The following is a 20,940-nucleotide window of genomic DNA, read 5'->3' as shown; positions in this document are numbered from 1 at the left end:
GGGTCCCGTTCCATCCTCCTCGCCCATCCGTTACGCTGACGACGGATGCCTCAGCGCTCGGTTGGGGGGCCCACCTGGGCGAGCTTCACACCCAAGGCCTTTGGTCGCCCCAGGAACTCGCGCTACACATCAATGTCCGCGAGCTCCGTGCCATCCGCCTCGCCTGCCGGACCTTCTGCTCCCACCTACAACGCCGTTGTGTAACAGTACTCACGGACAACACCGCTGCGATGTACTATGTGAACAAGCAGGGCGGAGCCCGCTCTTCTCCCCTCTGCGAGGAAGCGATCCTCCTGTGGGACTTCTGCGTGACCCACTCCATTCACCTAGAAGCGTCTTTTCTTCCGGGAGTGCAGAACACGCTGGCCGACCATCTCAGCAGGTCGTTTCTCTCCCACGAGTGGTCCCTTCGTCCCGACGTTGCACATACGATTTTCCAGAGGTGGGGGTTTCCCCGGGTCGACCTCTTCGCCTCCAAGGCGAACAGGAAGTGTCTCCAGTTTTGCTCGTTCCGAGGTCACTCGCCGGGCTCTCTGTCGGACGCGTTCCTGTATCCCTGGCAGACTCACCTCCTCTATGCCTTCCCTCCCTTTCCTCTCGTGCACAGAGTGCTCCAGAAGCTGAGGAGGGATCGAGCCACCGTCATACTCGTGGCTCCGGCCTGGCCGAGACAGCATTGGTACACCCTGCTGCTCGAGCTCTCCGTTCGGGATCCCATCTCCCTCCCGTTATGGCCGGACCTCATCACGCAGGACTTCGGCAGACTCCACCATCCGAACCTGCAGTCCCTCCATCTTACAGCCTGGTACCTGCGTGGTTGACCCACGCAGAGAGGGACTGTTCGGCGGCCGTGCAGCAAGTCCTGCTTGAGAGCAGAAAGCCTTCCACTCGCTCCACCTACCTGGCGAAATGGAAGAGGTTCGCGCTCTGGTGTGACCAACGAGGGCTCAACCCTTTCATCGTACCCGTCCCTACCATCTTGGACTACCTTTGGTACCTTAAGGAGCAAGGTCTGGCGGTCTCCTCATTGCGGGTACACCTGGCAGCGGTGTCCGCTTTTCGTCCTTCCCTGGAAGGTCGCTCCATCTTTTCCAATCCGATGGTCTCCCGCTTCCTGAAAGGCCTGGACCGATTGTACCCGCCGGTGCGGCGTCCGGCCCCAACCTGGGATTTGAACCTCGTCCTGTCCAGACTCATGGGTCCGCCATTCGAACCGATGGCCACGTGTTCTCTTCTTTACCTCTCCTGGAAGACGGCCTTCCTCGTCGCCATAACATCGGCCAGACGAGTCTCGGAGCTCCGGGCGCTGACGGTAGGTCCGCCATACACTGTCTTCCACACGGACAAGGTGCAGCTTCGTCCGCATCCGGCCTTCCTGCCAAAAGTGGTCTCGGCTTTCCACCTCAATCAGGACATCTTTCTCCCGGTCTTCTTCCCGAAGCCCCATGCCTCGCCAAGGGAACAACAGCTCCACACCCTCGACGTCCGTAGAGCGCTCGCTTTTTACATCGAGCGTACAAAACCTTTTCGGCGTTCTACACAACTCTTCATAGCAGTCGCCGACCGCATGAAAGGCGAGCCGGTCTCTTCCCAGCGCATCTCCTCCTGGGTAACTCAGTGCATCAGAGCATGCTACGAGCTGGCTCGCGTGCCCCCGGGCCGCTTCACCGCTCATTCCACGAGGGCGCAAGCCTCGTCTGCCGCCTTCCTGAGCCAGGTCCCCATCCAGGACATATGTCGAGCGGCCACATGGTCTTCGGTCCACACCTTCGCCTCCCACTATGCGTTGGTGCAGCAGTCTCGAGACGACGCAGCCTTCGGCTCAGCAGTTTTACACTCTGCCACGTCTCACTCCGACCCCACCGCCTAGGTAAGGCTTGGGAATCACCTAACTGGAATGCATTGGAGCAATCACTCGAAGAAGAAAAGACGGTTACTCACCTGTAGTAACTGTTGTTCTTCGAGATGTGTTGCTCCAATCCATTCCAGACCCGCCCTCCTTCCCCACTGTCGGAGTAGCCGGCAAGAAGGAACTGAGGAGCGGACGGGCCGGCTGGGGTATATATTCAGCGCTATAGCGGCGCCACTCCAGGGGGCGCCCAGCCGGCCCGCCGGAGTTGCTAGGGTAAAAATCTTCCGAAGAGCCGTGCACGCGCGGCGCGCACACCTAACTGGAATGGATTGGAGCAACACATCTCGAAGAACAACAGTTACTACAGGTGAGTAACCGTCTTTTCCAAAAATTAAGCACCCAAACTAACCGCCCTGGGGGTTCAGCTTAACGGTTACAAGCAAACAAAAGCATCAGGTTAGCACAGAGGAGATCCACAAGCCAAAATAAGAAATAAACCTGATAACTTAGACATTCCCTATCCAAATTATTTTTTCTAGGTATGGAAGATACTTCTGCATACCTGGTTCAAACCTTACACAGCATTCCTGCTTATAGCATTACTGCTCCGTGTCGCTCCAGCCCAGCAAACAGACCAAGGGAAAGTTTTTCCCAGTTTTAAAAAGTTCTAGCCTTCCCATTGGCTCTTTTGGTCAGGTGCCCTCTTCTTCTCCCCTCCCCCTTCTACCTGGGGGACTTTTTAACCCTTTACAGGTAAAGCAAGTAGAGAACGGCTACCAAGAGGGATTTTACAGCTAACTGCCTGGCTGCGTGTCCATCAAAGGGAGCAACCCGCCACCCCTCCCCCCTTCATTACCACACAAATACTTTAAGTTTACAGTCTATGTCTGCAGAAATCTTATATTTGAAAAACCTGAACTTGTAGACACTGGTGTAATATGAGGTAATTTTTATTTGTGATGCTTTGTGACCTGCTAATTTTGCTATTCACATCCATGCTACAACTTCTTGATCAGGTCCTAAGTGTCTAATATGTAGGTCTGCCTTTTGGTGACTCTTGTGAATTTGGCAGCACATGAAGTTTTAATGTGGAATAATGGCCATCAGTATCTTTTTAATCAACAGTCTGTAATGTATATCTTTCTGTGTGGTTATAAAAAAAGGGAGGGATTTTGTACAACATCTGTATGAATAAGAGTAAAGAACTACTGCAGGGTTTCTCAAACAGGGATCGCCGCTTGTGAAAGCCCCTGGCAGGCCAGGCCGGTGTGTTTACCTGCCCCGTCCGCAGGTCCAGCCAATCGCGGCTCCCACTGGCTGCGGATCGCTGCTCCAGGCCAATGGGAGCTGCTGGAAGCAGCAGCCAGTAAGTCCCTCGACCCACACTGCTTCCAGCAGCTCCCATTGGCCTGGAGTAGAGATCCGCAGCCAGTGGGAGCCGCGATCGGCCAGACCTGCAGACGGGGCAGGTAAACACATCGGCCCGGCCCGCCAGGGGCTTTCCCTACACAAGCGGTGACCCCTGTTAGAGAAACACTGAACTACTATTTGGTCACTGAATTGAAATGATTTGTTTTTATAGATGAGATTTTTCTGACAGTTTTTTCTCAGGGCATCTCTACAAGGACAAAGTGAAAGCTGTTTAGGTACCTTAACTGAATGTTTCTACTCAATGGCAAAAAAACCCCATGTTAACACAGGGTTAAGGTTCCTTGGTAGTGTGTCAATCCCTTGTAGAATGTTGAGTTGAAGGAAAACTCAGACTTCTGAAAACAAGGAAATTCACAGTTAAGATTGCCATGCAACTTCAACTCTGCCCTTTTTTGGTAATGCATGCTGCCAACCCCACAATTGCTGAAATGTAGAAGCTCTTCACCAGCTTTTTTACTGTCCATTCACTCTTACCCACTGGATTCCATCTAACATTATTAAAGGGAAAATAGGTTGCCCATATTACCTTCTGTCTCTTCCTCTGGACCTGGCAGTAGCCAAGGGAATTATTGGGATACACTGTAGGTGCAGTTAGTGTGTTAACTGCATTTTCTGCTTTTCAAAAGTTTGAGTTGTCCTCAACATTCTGCAAGGGACAGCATCCGACCAAGCAACCTTTTGACTGCAGTAGCAGTCAAAAAAGCTGATAGTGTTAGGAACCATTAGGAGAGAGAGAGAGAAGAAGACAGAAAATATCATAATGCCATTATATAGGATGCCCACACCTTGAATGCTCCATGCAGTTCTGCTCTCCCCATCTCAGAGATGCATTAGAACTGGAAAAGGGCAACACAAATGATTAGGGGTATGGAACAGCTTCCACATAAGGAGAGATTAAAAAGACTGGGACTGTTCAGTTTAGAAAAGAGATGACTAAGGGAGGGATATGACAGAGGTGTATAAAATCATGAATAGTGTGGAGAAAGTGAATAAGGAAGTGTTATTTACTCCTTCACATAATATGAGAACCAGGGTTCACCCAATTAAATTAATAGGCAGCAGGTTTAAAAACAATATACAGAGGTATTTCTTCACACACAATACAGTCCACTTGTGGAATTTGTTGCCAGGGGATGTTGGAAGGCCAAAAGTATAACTGGGTTCAAAAAATAATTGGATAAGTTAATGGAGGATAGGTCCAGCAATGGCTGTTTTGCCAAGGTAATTGCCCTGTTCTGTGAGTTTTTGATTAACTTATAAAAATTAACTTAGTTATATTAACTGAAGGGTGAGTTCACAGTCATCAGTCTCAACGAGGCCTGTGATTAATCTAATGATTAGTACCTCTCAGTTTACTAGTACAAGGCAGCAGAAGGAAACAAGATTTTTTGGCGGGCCATCTGTAACTTGGGAACCTCTTGGCTGAATTACCTCATTTCAGTCATTAGCACTACCCCACTTCCTCATGAGGCAGACCAAATTTAAAAGCAATCAAAATAATCATTTTGGATTTTAGAGCACTCACAAGAGTTGAGCTTTAAAGCATATAAACTGGTGGGAATGAAAACAGTTTACCTCAGTGGTTCTCAAATTGTAGGTCAGAACCCCAAAGTGGGTTGTGACCCCATTTTAATGGGCTGGTGTTAGACTTGCCTTGGGGCTGAAGCCAAAGCTAAGGTCCCCCTCCCCTTCCCAGGGCTACCTGGGACTGAAGACGGGGCTTGGGCTCAGGCTTCAGTCCCCCCTCTTTTGTTTTCAAAGGGGGTTGTGGTACAATGAAGTTTGAGAACCGCTGCATAGCTGTTTTTTCTGTACTGGTACATGCACACTGCATGTACCAGTACAGTATTTTCTTAAATACTGTTCTCAGTTTGGGTCATCCACTATTTAGTGGGGTTCCATGAACCTGGGGTAGCACCTGACAGATTGTGCCACTGTTTTGACTTGCATCATAGTCATAGTTTGATCCCTAGCTCTGGTGGTGGGGAGGGAGAAACTTTTTGAAAAATGGCTGTTTTTTCAGGGCTGATCTCTGGAACCCCTGTCTCAAATGACTCCTTCTCCCCTTCCCCCCCCCCTCCGGTGCACAGAAATCTTCAATTACTTCAAAGAAATCTAAGCATGTAGTTTTTAGAGGATTTAGGAAGGTTGACCTTTAAACAGAATTTGTGATACAGCCCTAAGTATCATGCTGCTGTTACCTACTATATTATCTACATCACCCTGATTGAGTGGCTTTATAGCCTATTTACACTGGAAGAAAAGGGCAATTTGTGGGAGAGAATATGACTTGAGTATTTACTCATAGATTATTCTCTGTATGGAGGATACCCTGTATTCTTCATGCAAAAACAAAAGGTTGTTTAAATTGAAAAATTCAATGCACCCTTAACTATGGAGCTGTTATGGAATTTCTATAATCATCTTGCAAGTATTATATTTTTTTTAAATGCTTTTGCCATGGTGTAGTATCCTATGGCTACTAATTCCTGTCTCCCAGCCCAACCGTTCTGTAGCTGATGAAAAAGACTTGGAATTCTGTGATGTCATAGTTGAGAAGGCTAGACCATGTCAGCCTTTGTTCAGTCTTTAAGCTCTGACTCTGGATTGCTTCAGATGCAAAACAATACATCATTCAATTCTAGTCCACACTCAGTTTGTACTGGTCAGGGAAAAGGAGAAAATACACTTAGTCGTTATCCAGCTTCTTTATGATCACAACAGCTGGTTGGTCCTGAAGCTTCTGAGCCCTCTTTCTATTCTGTGATTATTATTTTTTAACTGAGATTCTCTAATTTATAATTTAACTAAATTACTGATCTTTGAATATTAATCCAATTTATTTTCTCATCTTTCCATTTCAGGTTCTTACTCTTGTTTTCCATCCGATAATTTCAGTCCTTCTGTCCTTTCCAGTTACTGTCTTATCTAGACCTCTGTACAGCTGCAATAAGGAGACAAAAGATGTTTTCTTTCCCCCATTAACACCCCTTTTTCCACCTTCGGTTTTGCAGTAGCTGTTTGCCTGACTTTTGATAGGAATCAACAGCTCCCTAGACTTCAGGATAAACTTTCAGAGAGACAATTGGCTGTTCCAGCTACAAAGGCTAAGTGGTAGCCCTTTTGTCTAAGCATGGACTGGACCAGCAGTGATGAAAGTTACTCACCACCCAGTACAAGGAAGGTACAGCATGTACCTCACTAGGAGTTGCAGTTGGCTCTTTTACAATGTTTCCTGTTTAAAATGTTTTCTCCTGTCATTTTTTAGATGTGAATTTAGTGCTTGGGAAAGGTGCTCAGTTGACATCCCTGGAGTTTAAAGTCTTCGGGCTTGGCTACACTTGAAAGTTGCAGCGCTGGGAGTTACAGCGCTGGTCGTGCAGCTGTGCAGGGCCAGCGCTGGTGTGTGGCCACACTCACAGCTACCAGCACTGGTGTGTGGCCACATTTACAGCGCTGTTGGGAGTGCTGCATTATGGGCAGCTATCCCAGCATTCAAGTGGCAACAACGTGCTTTTCAAAAGAGGGGGGTGGAGGGTGGTGTACTGTGACAGGGAGCGGGGAAGATAGAGAGAGTGGATTTTTGGAGCCAACACTGTGTGTTAGCTTCCTGGATTTAAAAATCACAAAATGTTCGGGAGCCCTTAGTCTTAACTCTTAATTGCAAACAGCCTGCCTCCAACACGGACTCCCCGCTGTTTCACTCACTCCCTGTGGTGTACTGTGACAGGGAGCGGGGAAAAGATAGAGAGAGTGGATTTTTGGAGCCAAAACTGTGTGATAGCTTCCCTGGATTGAAAAATCACAAAATGTTCGCGAACCCTTAGTCTTAATTGCAAACAGGCTGCATCCAACGCTGTTTCTCTGTCAAGCAAACTGCTTGCCTCATTTGATTGTTCACAGCCAGGTACAGATAGCTCCTGTTTGCTGTGATCAGTGTTTGTTTTTTAGATAAGCAGTTCAACGGAGCTCCGATCGGAGTTCACAACAAAACAAAGAGAGGCTGCATAACAAAACAAAGAGAGTAATTTAGTTAAAAGCATTCTGGGATATCTCCTTATTCCCTGGAGGCCAATAAAAGCGCTGGTGTGTGTCCACACTTGATGAGCAGCGCTGGATCACCAGCGCTGCAATCGCTACACCCCAACCTGGCCAGGTGTACAGCCAGCGCTGCAGCCAGGGAGTTGCAGCGCTGGATGTGCCTTGCAGGTGTGGACGGTTACTAATTGCAGCGCTGGAAAGCCTCTACCAGCGCTGCAACTTGCAAGTGTAGCCAAGCCCTTCCATTTATCTACTGAACAAGTTTCCCATAGGCAGTTTCATCACAATGCTTTTCTAACGAACTTCAACTCTTGCAGGGAGACCAAGTTTTCATAGTTCTAGGATTAATATACACTAGTGTGGGGTCCCAGACACACATTTACATTTCAGATAGCATTAGATTCCTCTTAACAGGCAATCTGAAAACTTCAAAGTGTTGTTTTGGGTTGTGTTCCATTACGCCTTGCCTTTTGGATTCTCCTGGCTCATCTCTCCTCAAATGCTTGAAACAGAGTAATTATTTCTTCCCCTTCATCCAATGCAATGAAAGTACTTGAATCCTTGTGACTGAATAGACCAAGGATTCACATGTCCGGTTGTGTATTTAGAGTTTAAATCTAAATTTTATTTTGTTCTGAACAAGCTTCTAATATGAAATGAACAGTGCTCCCTTTCCTCTCATTATTCCAAATGTAGGGAATCTCCGTACTTGCACATTTTAGACTCAGTCATTCCTAAGTGTTTCAGAAACAAACTTTTTGTGAATAAACTTTGTATCGGGATTTTAGACTTGAAAATGGACAGCTGTATTTGAAAGGCTAAATAGAGTAAGAGGTTGCTTTCAGAAAATTGTCCTCTAATTCATATTGGCAGCACGAAGGCTGTATTGGTACATGGGCATTTTGCTACAAAGCAATTCTTGTCAGTTAGGGTTGTTTCAGTGCATAGAGAAATAGATCTCTTTTAAATTTATTTTTGGGTTGGTAGGAGATAACTACTGAACAGTTCCCAGTGGTGATTCACTGGATTGCAATAGTAATGACAAGTGATAAGTTATAACAGCCCAGCAGATTTCCCTTACAGATGGCCAGTTGCCAGTCTTTGGCTGGATCAGTCAGTATCCTCTTCCAGTTCCCTTTCAGCTAGTGGGCAACAGATAAAAGATTTAAAGATTGTTTCTTTTTAAGACAGGACCAAAAAAAAAAAATCATCTTATGATGAGTCAGCACATTGCCCAGCCATAAATGAGGACTCGGGTTTTATAATCAACCTTGAGTCCCACACTCCAGTCTGGTGGCACTTGGGTGCTCTGCTGAGAGATCTTGATCTTCTGGAGTTTGTAGGAGAGGGGAAAGCAGTGACTGAACTCTTCTTGAGCAATCATAGTCCATTGACTCATGGAACAGATTTAAGTCTAGTCTAGTCTGAAGAGGTTGCATGAAGAGTTGAGCTCCTCCCAATTTTAAATTCCGATGGTCCATCTTTCAGCCAAATAGAGCATTTAAAAAAAAACAACAACAAAACCATTCAGCCAGAGATAACTTGTGTCTGCCAGTAGGGTAGGAGATGAGAAGAGATTTAGGGCAACCGGCTTCAACAGTGTTACTGAGTATGCTCAGTCTGTGTGAGCATGCCCAGTAGAAGCCATATAGAAAATGTGTGTGGGGGGAGAACGTGACCCCTCTTCCCCTGTGCTTTGCTGTCCCCTGCAACAAATTTACTACATGTAGTTGAGCTTCTTCTGGAGGATTCACTTGCAGGCTCTTTCAGTCCTTAAAGTAACTGACAAAAGCAGGGGTCTCAAACTCAATTTACCTTAACGCCAGTGCCAGTCCTCAAATCCTCCCAGTGGGCCAATAATGTCACTGAAGATGGTATTCAGAAAAGAAAACGTTTATATTGTATTTTTATTTCGAATTTCTTAGAAATCATAAAACCATCATACAATTCTTCGCCTGCCAGAGAGTTTTTAGTGTTTTCCAGACACCTGGCAGCGCTTCAGTTCTGTCAATTTGTTGATGTTTGGCCTCAGTGACTGAGCAGTTGACACTTTCAGGACTGCAGATAGGTGTGTTCGGTATTTTGACTTGTTTATATTCATTGTGGAAAAAAGTGACGCTGCCTCCATGAGTGACTCTGACGGCAACTAATGATGCTGTTTCCACGGGTGACTCTGCCCAACAACTAATGATGCTGCCTACATGGCTGACTGCGCGGCGACTAGTGATGCTACTCTGTTCCTCTCCCCCAGCCAACAGGAGCTGGGGGGTGGGCGGTGCCTGCAGCAGACATTGCTGGCAACGTCTGCATGTGTCTCTCCTCTGCGGGCCTTAGTGGGGAGGTTCTTGAGCTGCAGATGGTCCGCGGGCTGGGACTTTGAGACCCCCAGACAAAAGTATAACTCTGTACATAGTTTTTGAATGAACCAGGTTGTGAGAAATGAAAGGAAATGGTGAAGACCTATAGAAATATCTGTGCACCTCTTTTTTTTTTTCTTTTTTTTTGTCTGAGTGAAACATTATCCTAATGTGTCCAGGTATCTATCAGCAATATTTACTTATTTTTTTATTTTGTAAATTTCAGTCTGAATCCAAGCTTTACAATGGCTCTGATAAGGACATCTCCTCTACTTCAAGCAAGCTCACAAAAAAGGAGTCTCTTAAGGTGTGTCACTTTCCAAAATAATTTAACAGCTCATAATTTGACCTTCCAGTCAGCCCTCAGAAGCTAAATAGGGATAAGACCTCTCAGGTAGAGCCCTGCATGGGACTATTTTTTTTAATCCAGCTCCCATCCTGCACCGCAATACCCACTCCCTCATTGTTTTTTGCATTTTTTATTCTGTTCTCACCTGCAAAAACCTTGGATCCCACAAGAGAGACAAATTCTTCCATGCTACTAAACAAAATTTTGATTAATATATTGTACACCTCTGCCTCAATGTAACGTTGTCCTCGGGAGCCAAAAAATCTTACTGCGTTATAGGTGAAACCGCATTATATCGAACTTGCTTTGATCCACCAGAGTGTGCAACCCTACCCCCCCAGAGCACTGCTTTACAGCGTTATATCCGAATTTGTGTTATATCGGGTCATGTTATATCGAGGTAGAGGTGTGTATATATAAACAATATTCAGATACAATTTTTACCACTAAAAGAATAAAACAAATATTGCTTAAACCTTGTAAAAAATATTTTAAACTCCTGTCATAATAGACATCAAATCTCTTTCTATCCCTTGCTTAAATTTAAGTATTAAAAGCTTTATTTAAAAAAAAAAAGAAAAGAAAAATATGCTCTACGTTGCTGAATTTCTATTTCACAAACTGATGAGAGATTTAGTGTTTTCCTGCAAATTACTGCAGTCTGGTTTTGTTTATGTCAATCCAATCCTGCCCACAACAAAGTACAGTTTATCTGCTCCCGCTATTATGGCAGCGGGTCCTTTGGGACCCGTGGGTTCCCAGTCCTGCTGTGCTCCACTCTAAGGAATATCTAAGACCATTGCCTCATGATGATGCTAAGGTGACTCTGTGTTTCTCTGGTGCAGTCTTTAGGATCACATGTGAAATGGGAAGTGCCACTTGTTGAATCACCAACACTGTCTTGTGGTACCTATGTTTTCCTTGTTGGTGTTTCCTCCATATATTGACAAGATCAGACCCTACAAAGTTTAAAATCACTGCCAAAGGTGTTTAGCACAGAATTTTTCAGCTTGGAGATGAAACAAAAAATCTTTTAAAAAAAAAAAAAAAAAAAAAAAAATTTGATTTGAACCCAGAACAATTTTTTCCTTAACTTTTCAACAGATTTGTTTTGACTCAACCCAAACATTGCCAACTTGAAAATAATTTTTTTTTAATTTGTTTTCAGTTTTTGTTTCAATTTGGTTGTGTGGGTATTTCACCCTTTTTTATATAAATTGGTCAGATTTTGAAATTGAACTGTCCATTTTGAAATGAAAAGTCAAAACAAAGTAGTCCAAGATGAAACATTTCAAAATGGTCAAAAAGAAACATTTCAACTCTTGAACATTTTTTTTCAACTGAAACTATTTGCCAAATTTCAAATAGTTTTGGGTCCTGAAAAATGCAATGATGAAAAAGCAATTCATTGAAGAAACTTTACCCAACTCTTGAGGTGTTATAGCCACAGACCTTAAAGTGGTCGGCCACCGTGAGAGGAAAATGGCATCACTGAATTTCTACTGCAAAAGAAAATAAAAAGTAAATACTTTCATGTCCCTTTTTCATTATTTTTCAAAGTAATGGGCATTTAAACATGCATACCTCTCCTAAACCCAAAATCTGCACAATCATGCCAGTGTATGAGAACTTGAAATTGACTACTAATTGATTATAAATAAAAGTGAAACTGACTGGTCTACTTGCCTTTCTGATAAGGAGCAATGAAATAAACAATAAAATAGTTAAAAATAAGTGACTTCAGTTATTTAAAAAAACATTTAAGGTGATGTTTGTAACATTTTTTAATTTGACATTAGAAGTGACTGGTCTTGAAACTGAGCAGGGAAAAGTCTTGTTTGTTCAAGACAAACATTCTTCCACATTTTAAAGCTGCTTCTTTGTCTATATTGTTACAGGTTGAGCTTTGCACCTTACAATTTTCCTGAGTTTTTGTTAGTTGCAATCGTTTTTTTTTATTGCTCTGACTTGCTTTTTCCCTGTGATTTTAAAATAGTTTTACCATCTTCTATATTTGTTAATTACAGGTTCAAAAGAAAAATTACAGAGAAGAGAAGAAGAGAGCGACGAAAGAATTGCTTAGCACAATCACAGACCCATCAGTTATTGTTATGGCTGACTGGCTGAAGGTCAGAGCTTGAGTGTGAAACCTGAGTTGAAGTTGTAGCAGCTGCCTGGTGTTTACCTACCAAAATAGAAAAGGCTCAGAATCCTAGTGGATTGCTGATTAATGTTTTTCAACTAGCAGAGCATCTATTAATTGCAACCCAGAGGCTCCAGGCTTGAATCCTGGGGGATAACTGAGGAACCTGGCTGTTACTTACTGCAGTCGCCATAGTGACATTGATCTAATATGTACAGCAACTAATTTAAAAAACTAGTTGGGGTTATGGGGGTTTTTTTGTACTTGTTGATTTTATACTTGATCATGGAGAATTCCTTAATTTCTGTTAGAAGTCACAAAAGGAAGGTCAGTAATCTTCTTAGGTATTTTAGCACAGGTTCCTTCTTGCACATCTCTTCCTCTTTTTTTCCTCTTTTCCTTCCATATGAAATAGCTATAATCCTAGAAACTTATTTCCATAGAAGGGATGAGAAGTTCATCTGTCCCAAATAGTGGGCAGTACCACCAGTGACAGGGCATTGCAAAAGCAGTGTGGGTACTTTCACAGAGATTAAACTAAATGGCTTATCCATAAGAGGTAATATTTACCCTGCTCATGGAAAAGCCTTACTAAATAGAAGGATTAAATCAATACTACGGAGGTCAACAAATTGATGTTTGGTCAGCCTGATAGGGAGGTATAAGTTCTAGAGTGACCAGAACTTAATCACAAACATCCAGACCCCAGACATTCAAATCCAAGGAACCTAAGAACTCGAGGAGGTGCTCTCTCAGATAGCCAGTGACCCAAGCCAGATCTGGAATTTTTATATATCTATAGATTGGTTGTTAACACCTTGATTTCTATTCAGAATCAAGTGTTAAGAACTCTGAGACCTGTTATGACCTACCATCACTAACAGTATGTCTACACAACAAAGAAAAACCTATTGCTGGCCAGTGCCAGCTGACTTGGGCAGGGGCTGCAGGGATATTTCGTTGCTGTGTAGACTTCTGGGTTCAGGCTGGAGCCCAGGCTCTAGGACCCTCTGAGGTGGAAGAATCCCAGAGCTTGGGCTCCATCCTGAGCCCAGAAGTCTACACAGCAATGAAACAGCCCTGCAGCCCAAGCCCCGTGAGCCCGAGCTGGCTGGCATGGGCCAGCCGTGGGGTTTTCTTTGCTGGGTAGATACACCTTAAGGAGGCAATTGCATTCTGCACCAACTGTATCTTCTGAGTTGCATTCATAGCAATTCCATTCAAAGTCTATTATAGTAAACCCATATGTCATGAATAATATTGATAATGATAAAATACGCTCTGGCCGTGGACACTCCTGGGGAATCCAGAAGGAATCAGGTATCCAGAAGTACTTCCAGATTTTGAACCAATGTGTACATCACTTGCATAACAAGGGTAATACTCACCAGCCCTGGAAGGAGGAATCTGCATCTAAACATGTTTCTGCCACAAGGAAGGAAAGAACACTGTTGTAGAATCGAGAGCCTTACTTTATTTTGAGTAAAACTATCTATTGACTTGGATTCAATTTTCCTTTCAGCAGGAGGGGGATGACTTTGATATTTATATTTGACTTTATGATATTTATTTTTAATTGTCATGAACTAAACCCAATTGTTAATATTTTGTAGATTCGTGGTACATTGAAAAGCTGGACCAAACTGTGGTGTGTGCTGAAACCAGGAGTATTGCTCATTTATAAAACCCCAAAAAATGGCCAGTGGGTGGGAACAGTGCTCCTGAATGCTTGTGAACTCATTGAGCGGCCTTCCAAAAAAGATGGCTTTTGTTTCAAACTTTTCCATCCCTTGGAGCAGTCCATCTGGGCTGTTAAGGTTAGTGAATATCCATTCTTTAAGAAGACATTGCAGAATGTGTCTGTGTTCCCAGCACTGAGTAGAAGCAGCCTTACACATAAGAGGCAGTACGCTTTTCTATATAGTCATCAGTGTTATGTCTTCTAGCTATTCTTAATTTAATTCTGTGTTAATATAGTGTCTACTGCTGTTCTTTTCATCCAAAAAAATAACTGTGACCTCTATGATTTATACTGGGTAGATCACATGTTGGTTACATGAATAGATTAATCTTTTGGGGAGCCCTTAAATAAATAGGATGCTATAATCTTTGCTGAAGAGCATACAGTGTGTTTCATGCAATGTGTCTTGCTGAAAAGTCTTTCAATATTTATAAATAGTTATTTCATTTCTTTAGATTTGATACTTGAGTAAATTAATAACTTCATACAAAAGCACTTGTTTTAATTACTTTTGTGCACAGCAATAATGATGGAGACCCTGTAGACATTTGAAGCTTATATATGATTCTGTATCTTAAAACATAGTGGTGGTGATTATTTGAACAGTAGAAACCCATTTATCCAACCCTCCCTTAACAAGCTCTCCACATTTACCAAATTACCAACTTGGACTCGAGGGCCAGAAGCGGGCAATCTCTCCTGTGGACACTTGATGGCGGTGCATCATCACATTTTTCCCATTCTCTGGTTTATCCAGCATTTTTTGATGATCTGATCTGGCCCTGGTCTCGATTAGACTGAATAAACAGGGTTCTACTGTATTATTACCTTACCTCCTAACAGCCCTAATAATGGATGAGGAATTTATTATACTCTCTGTATTCTGCATCTGACACACAGATGCAAAGTACCTGTGCAGTTGTTTCATGTCATGTCTCATTGGTGATGGAGAATGGTAACTTTCTTCTTCATTAAGTTCAGGCAGTTAAAGTAATATCTATTCCGAGGAACTGTTGTCTGTTTGGAATCTTATCTCTTCTTAGTATGAAATACTCAAAATATTAGGGTTTTTTTAAATTGGTTGTAGATTTACTATAGTCTAAAACCATTTACCCTACCGATTTCTCATTGTTTGTTTGCTGCACACTGACTTCCCCCATTCTTTTCCTAGCTATATGTATTTTGTGGTTAATGTGACTTAAAAGTTCAATACTTTATATGCATCTACATCACGAAAGTTGTTAACAGCTGTTTGACTAGGGTGACCTAGCTCTGCAGAAGATGACATACCAGTCTTAGGATGAGATTTGCATAAATCAAGCCTATATTTCGTAATTCGTATATTGCTTGAATGTTATTAAAAGCAGATCAAATTTTAAACCCAAATAAATCAATATTGTCCGTTTTAAATGTGCTGAGGGCTATTGTGGCATTTGTTCGTTCTGGTATGGCTATGTACAGTAGAGAATTATTAGTTTTAGTTAGAAGTCCTTGTTAAAATGAAGTCGTCTTCCCTGTCCTATCCCCCCGTCAGTAACAGCAATCCGCTAGTGAAACTCTACATCCTATGGGAGGCAAACTTTCATAAGGATAGCAGCCAGTAACTTTACTCTCCAATAAGCTTTCACCATTAGGCTCACAAGAGAAAAAGCTTGTTTTTCAACAAAGAACAAGAACATAAGAATGACTACACTGGATCAGACCAAAGGTCTCTAGTCCAGTATCCTGTCTTCCGACAGTGGTCAATGCTAAGTGCCTCAGAGGGAGTGAACAGAACAGGAAATCATCAAGTGATCCATCTCCTGTTGCCCATTGCCAGCTTCTGGCAAACAGAGGCTAGGTACACCATCTCTGCCAGTCCTGGCTAATAGCTATTCATGGACGTATCCTCTATGAATTTATCTAGGGTTTTTGGAAACCTGCTATAGTCTTGGCCTTCACAACATCCTCTGGCAAAGAGTTCCACAGATTGACTGTGTGTTGTGTGAAGAACTCCTTCCTTTTGTTTGTTTTTAAACCTGCTGCCTATTAATTTCATTTGGTGACCCCTAGTTCTTGTGTTATGAGGAGTAAATAACGCTTCTTTATTTACTTTTTCCACACCAGTCATGATTTTATAGACCTCTATCTTAGTCATCTTTTTTCCAAGCTGAAAAATCCCAGTCTTATTAATCTCTCCTCATTTGGCAGCCATTCCATATCCCTAATCATTTGTTGTCCTTTTCTGAACCTTTTCCAATTCCAATATATCTTTTTTTGAGATGGGATGACCATATCTGCATGCAGTATTCAACATGTGGGTGTACTGTGATTTATATAGAGGCAATATAATATTTTCTGTCTTATCTATCCCTTTCTGAAAGATTCCCAACATTCTATCATCCGGTTAGAGAACACAAACATTACAGTGTAACTTCTTACCGATCGCAACTAACCAACACATCTACAATAGTTATAACAAAGACTCTCAAAACTATTTGCAATCAGTCTGTGCGTTTTTTAAAAGTATCTAATGTTTTCAGAAAACTGATACATTATAGAAAATCATAATTTACAAGCAATTATCCCATTATCAAAAAAGTTCATTTGTTCAGTTATTCACTGCAAATTACTCATTCAGTTTTACTCATTGTACTTTGCCTGAGCATCTAAGCATATCACCACCTTTTTCATACCAGCAGTCGGTCTTTATACCTGAATGATAGTAGTCTGGTACAGAGTAATTAATGTATCTAGTATAACCCAAATTAGAGTCCAGGTAACTTGTCTCACTGACAGACTTCTGGCCTCAGACTTTAGTCTCGCCACCTTAAGATTTTACACATTACCACAATATCCTTCCCCTTAGTTAAGGCACTTTCTAGATCACCCATATTGCTCATAACATCTTGGATCTGTGGTGATCTATACTTGGAGGATTGACAGTTCTTCCTGCATAAAAAACTGTGTGGTTTCTTTCACAGTCTGACTGTTAACTCTCTCTCTTAAAATGTCCTTCTTTCCAAAAATACTCTTCATAGACCCACCAATACCTTTTGTCTCAATTCTGAGCACTTTCCATTGGGGGACAGTTCTTGTTTTTAATCTCTGTAATAGGAAAGGGGTTGGAATGGGGGCAGGGAAGAGGTGGGAAGAGGCAGGGCCTCATGGAAGGGGTGGAGTGGGGGCAGGGCCAGGGGCAGCGAGGGGTGGGGGTGTCAGTAGTGCGGCCCTTGGGCCAATGAACTAGCCCTCATGTGGCCTTCATGGTCATTTGAGTTTGAGACCCCTGGTCTACATACTCACACCTTCCTCCTACTTCAGTAGTGCTTGTCAGTCACCCACGGTGGAATACAATAGGAACCATCACTCAAAGAAGAAGAGGAAGTTACTGACCTGTAATGGAGGTTCTTCGAGATGTGTGGTCCCCCGCTGTATTTCATTACCCTCCCTGTTTCCTCTCTGTTTTGGATATTCTCTGATTTGCAGGAGAGAAAGAACTCGAGAGATGGTTGGTCTGCCCCACCTTTTATGCCCTCGGATGGAGGCTCGAAGTGAGCCAGGACACATGCACGGACCAACTGACCAGATTCTCCAGCTCCGGGCACATAGTGCACATGCATAACCCACAGTGGAATACAGATAGGGACTGTACATCTCTAAAAACCTCCGTTACAGGACACTAACTTCCTCTTTAGTTGCTTTTGTTCAAAACTTCTTGCTTTTACATTCTCTCTTCTAACTTACCAGTTTCCCATTAGATTCATTGGGCGAAGCCCACCCCCCAACACCCAAACAGGTTTTCTTATCAATTAGGCTGATTGACAGTAGATTTAATGTAGCCTCCAACCATGACTATAAACCTAATGCAAACCCCTTTACCTATCAGTTATCTTAAAATTCCTCTAACTTAACTGTTTTTAGAATGTGCGCTTGAGTGGTGTTTTGAATCTTTTATCCTCGAAGCACACTCGACAGAAATAGAAATATCTATAGGAATAACACTGTTTAAAAATTCCAGATGTTTAAAACATTTCTTTAGAGTTTATTTAGGTCTGTCAAACGATTAAAAAAATTAATCGTGATTAATCGCACTGTTAATAATACAATACCATTTATTTAAATAGTTTTGGATATTTTCTACATTTTCAGTATATTGAATTCAATTACAAAACAGAATACGAAGTGTACAGTGCTCATTTTATATTTTTTATTACAAATATTTGCACTGTAAAAAAACAAATATTTTTCAATTCACCTTATACAAGTATTGTAGTGCAGTCTCTTTATCTATGTTGAACTTATAAATATAGAATTATGTACAAAAAAATAACTGCCTTCAAAAGTAAAACAATGTAAAACTTTAGAGCCTGCAAGTCCACTCAGTCCTACTTCTTATTCAGCTAATCGCTCAAACAAACAAGTTTGTTTACATTTGCAAGCGATAATGCTGCCCGCTTCTTGTTTACAATGTCACCTGAAAGTGAGAACAGGCATTCGCATGGCATTGTTGTAGCCAGCGTTGCAAGATATTTATGTGCCATATGCACTAAATATTCATATGTCCCTCCATGCTTCAACCATGCATCCATGCTGATAAGGGGTTCTGCTTGATAACCATCCAAAGCAGTGTGGACCGACGCGTGTTCATTTTCATCATCTGAGTCAGATGTCACCAGAAGAAAGGTTGATTCTCTCTTTTGGTGGTTCAGGTTCTGTCGTTTCCACATCTGAGATTTCTGAAAGCATGCTCTACACCTCATCCCTTTCAGATTTTGGAAGGCACTTCAGATTCTTAAACCTTGGATCGAGTGACGTAGATATCTTTAGAAATCTCACATTGGTACCTTCTTTATGTTTTATCAGATCTGTAGTGAAAGTGTTCTTAAAACAAACAGCATGTGCTGGGTCATTATCTGAGGCTGCTATAACATGAAATATATGGCAGAATGCAGGTAAAACAGAGTAGGAGAATATACAATTCTCCCCCAAGGAGTTCAGTCATAAATTTAATTAATGCATTTTTTTTAATGAGCATCATCAGCATGGAAGCATGTCCTCTGGAATGGTGGGCAAAGCATGAAGGGGCATACAAATGTTTAGCATAACTGGCATGTAAATACCTTGCACTGCCGGCTACAAAAGTGCCGTGCAAACACCTGTTCTCACTTTCAGGTGACATTGTAAATAGGAAGCGGGCAGCATTATCTCCCATAAGTGTAAACAAACTTGTTTGTCTTAGCAATTGGCTGGACAAGAAGTAGGACTGAGTGGACTTCTAGGCTCTAAAGTTTTACATTGTTTTGTTTTTGAGTGTAGTTATGTAACAAAAAAAAATCTGCATTTGTAAGTTGCACTTACACGATAAAGTACTTGTATGAGGTGAATTAAAAAATACTTTCTTTTGTTTACCATTTTTGCAGCGCAAATATTTGCAATAAAAAAATACAAAGTGAGCACATCAACTTTGTATACTGTGTTGTAATTGAAATCAATATATTTAAAAATGTAGAAAAAATCCAAAAATATTTAATAAATTTCAATTGGTATTCTATTAACAGCGCAATTAAAACTGCGATTAATCACGATTAATTTTTGTAATCACGATTGGGTTTTTTGAGTTAATCGCATGAGTTAACTACGATTAATCAACAGCCCTAAATTTAATTTGAGATTTGTATCTGGAGCTTTGCATCCTTTGGCATCGCTTCCTTTTTGGAGACAGAGTGGCACACTCTCCTACTGATTCCTCTTGCAGAAGGCACTTGGAATCTACAGTGAGGGGGGTCATAGAAGTACCTAGGACAGTTAGTAACCTTGCCACCTACTCATAAGTCTGTTTCTGTAAGGGGAGGAAGGTACCTCCACCGTAACCTGACTTCAGGGAGGAGGCAAGGAAACAAGGTAAAAGCGCACGGGGTGCTGCTGACAGGCCAGGTCATAGAAGTTATTTGCCACAGCCAACTAAAGCCTCCAGATTAATTTAAAAAAATAAATTGGAATAAACTGAAGACCTTTCTCTTTTAAGTGTGGTTCTCAACTCAACCCACTTTAAAATAAGAGTCTGAAGAGGAAAATCCAATGAAAGGAGGCAACTCATCTACAGAACCATATCTTCATTAGTTGTTGCTGTGAGTGACAGAGCTTCCTGCATTGTAATCAGCTTGTTATTACAGCAAACAAGCCATGAAACAGCTGATTCAAAATAATGTCTAAGGGTGTTGTATTCATATATTTCTAGGGTCCTAAAGGTGAAACGGTTGGTTCTATAACTCAGCCATTACCCGGCAGTTATTTGATCATCCGAGCAGCTTCAGAATCAGATGGTAAGTAAATTTCTTGTTTAGTTTTTATTTTTTCATTTTTAAAGTGCTTGCTTATTAGAGATTCAAATTATTCCATTTCTCTTGTACAGTGTGTAACAGCATCATATTTGCAGATCCGAAGTTCAATTGAATGTGCTCTTTTTATTAACCCAATATATTAGATAGCTATAATGCAAGCATTTTTATTTCATATCATGAAGTAACTTTGCAAAGTTTTAGTAGTTATAAATTTTGACTCCTTCGAACTAAACATTTGAGCCTACTTAAGAGACTAACAAACACTGCCTTGTAGAAGAGGTGTTAGTCCACATTAAATGCCAAATATTTTGGAAGATTCTAAATCAGAAAGAATTTCAAAAGACTATTGTGTAACTTTGGTGAGCAGCTGCTATTCAACTGCACTAGTTAATTAACTTAGCACTGCAATATACATTTTATACAGGTCTTATTGTTGAAAGGGTTATGGCCAACTTAAAATCTAGTAAATTTCAAGAAATGAATGAAAGATAATTTCATGACCTAGTTGTCCTAAGTTTGCTTTCAATTTATTTGGTTTTATAATCAATTTCTTATTTTTCAAAATGCTTTTTGCTCCCTTTTTGCTGTTGAAAGATCCCAGAAAATTGACCAAACATGGGAAATAGTAAAGGTGGCTATACATAAAGTATTACAGTGAAAAAACCAGACAGTTTTTTCTGTGATCTTTCAACTATAATCTTTG

At 41.9% G+C, this 20,940-nt stretch overlaps 1 protein-coding gene across 4 annotated transcripts in view; it reads left to right on the top strand.

Annotated features, from left to right (window-relative positions):
- Positions 1-20,940, top strand: part of OSBPL8 (oxysterol binding protein like 8) — a 192,364-nt gene that overhangs the window by 141,410 nt on the left and 30,014 nt on the right. For 2 of the 4 annotated variants that reach the window (XM_044979381.1, XM_044979391.1), the window contains 4 exons: positions 9,908-9,988; positions 12,058-12,159; positions 13,787-13,990; positions 20,135-20,219. In XM_044979381.1, the coding sequence (XP_044835316.1) occupies positions 9,908-9,988; positions 12,058-12,159; positions 13,787-13,990; positions 20,135-20,219 (472 nt within the window). Of the gene's footprint in view, positions 1-5,888; positions 6,011-6,297; positions 6,468-9,907; positions 9,989-12,057; positions 12,160-13,786; positions 13,991-20,134; positions 20,220-20,940 lie in introns of those variants that run through there. The other 2 variants (XM_044979400.1, XM_044979408.1) reach the window with 2 other exon arrangements.

This window comes from Mauremys mutica, chromosome 1 (genome assembly GCF_020497125.1).
Source record: "Mauremys mutica isolate MM-2020 ecotype Southern chromosome 1, ASM2049712v1, whole genome shotgun sequence".
Classification (NCBI taxonomy): Eukaryota; Metazoa; Chordata; order Testudines; family Geoemydidae; genus Mauremys; species Mauremys mutica.
The sequence above is the reverse complement of the archived record's forward strand: the minus strand, read 5'-3'. Positions and strand labels throughout refer to the sequence as shown.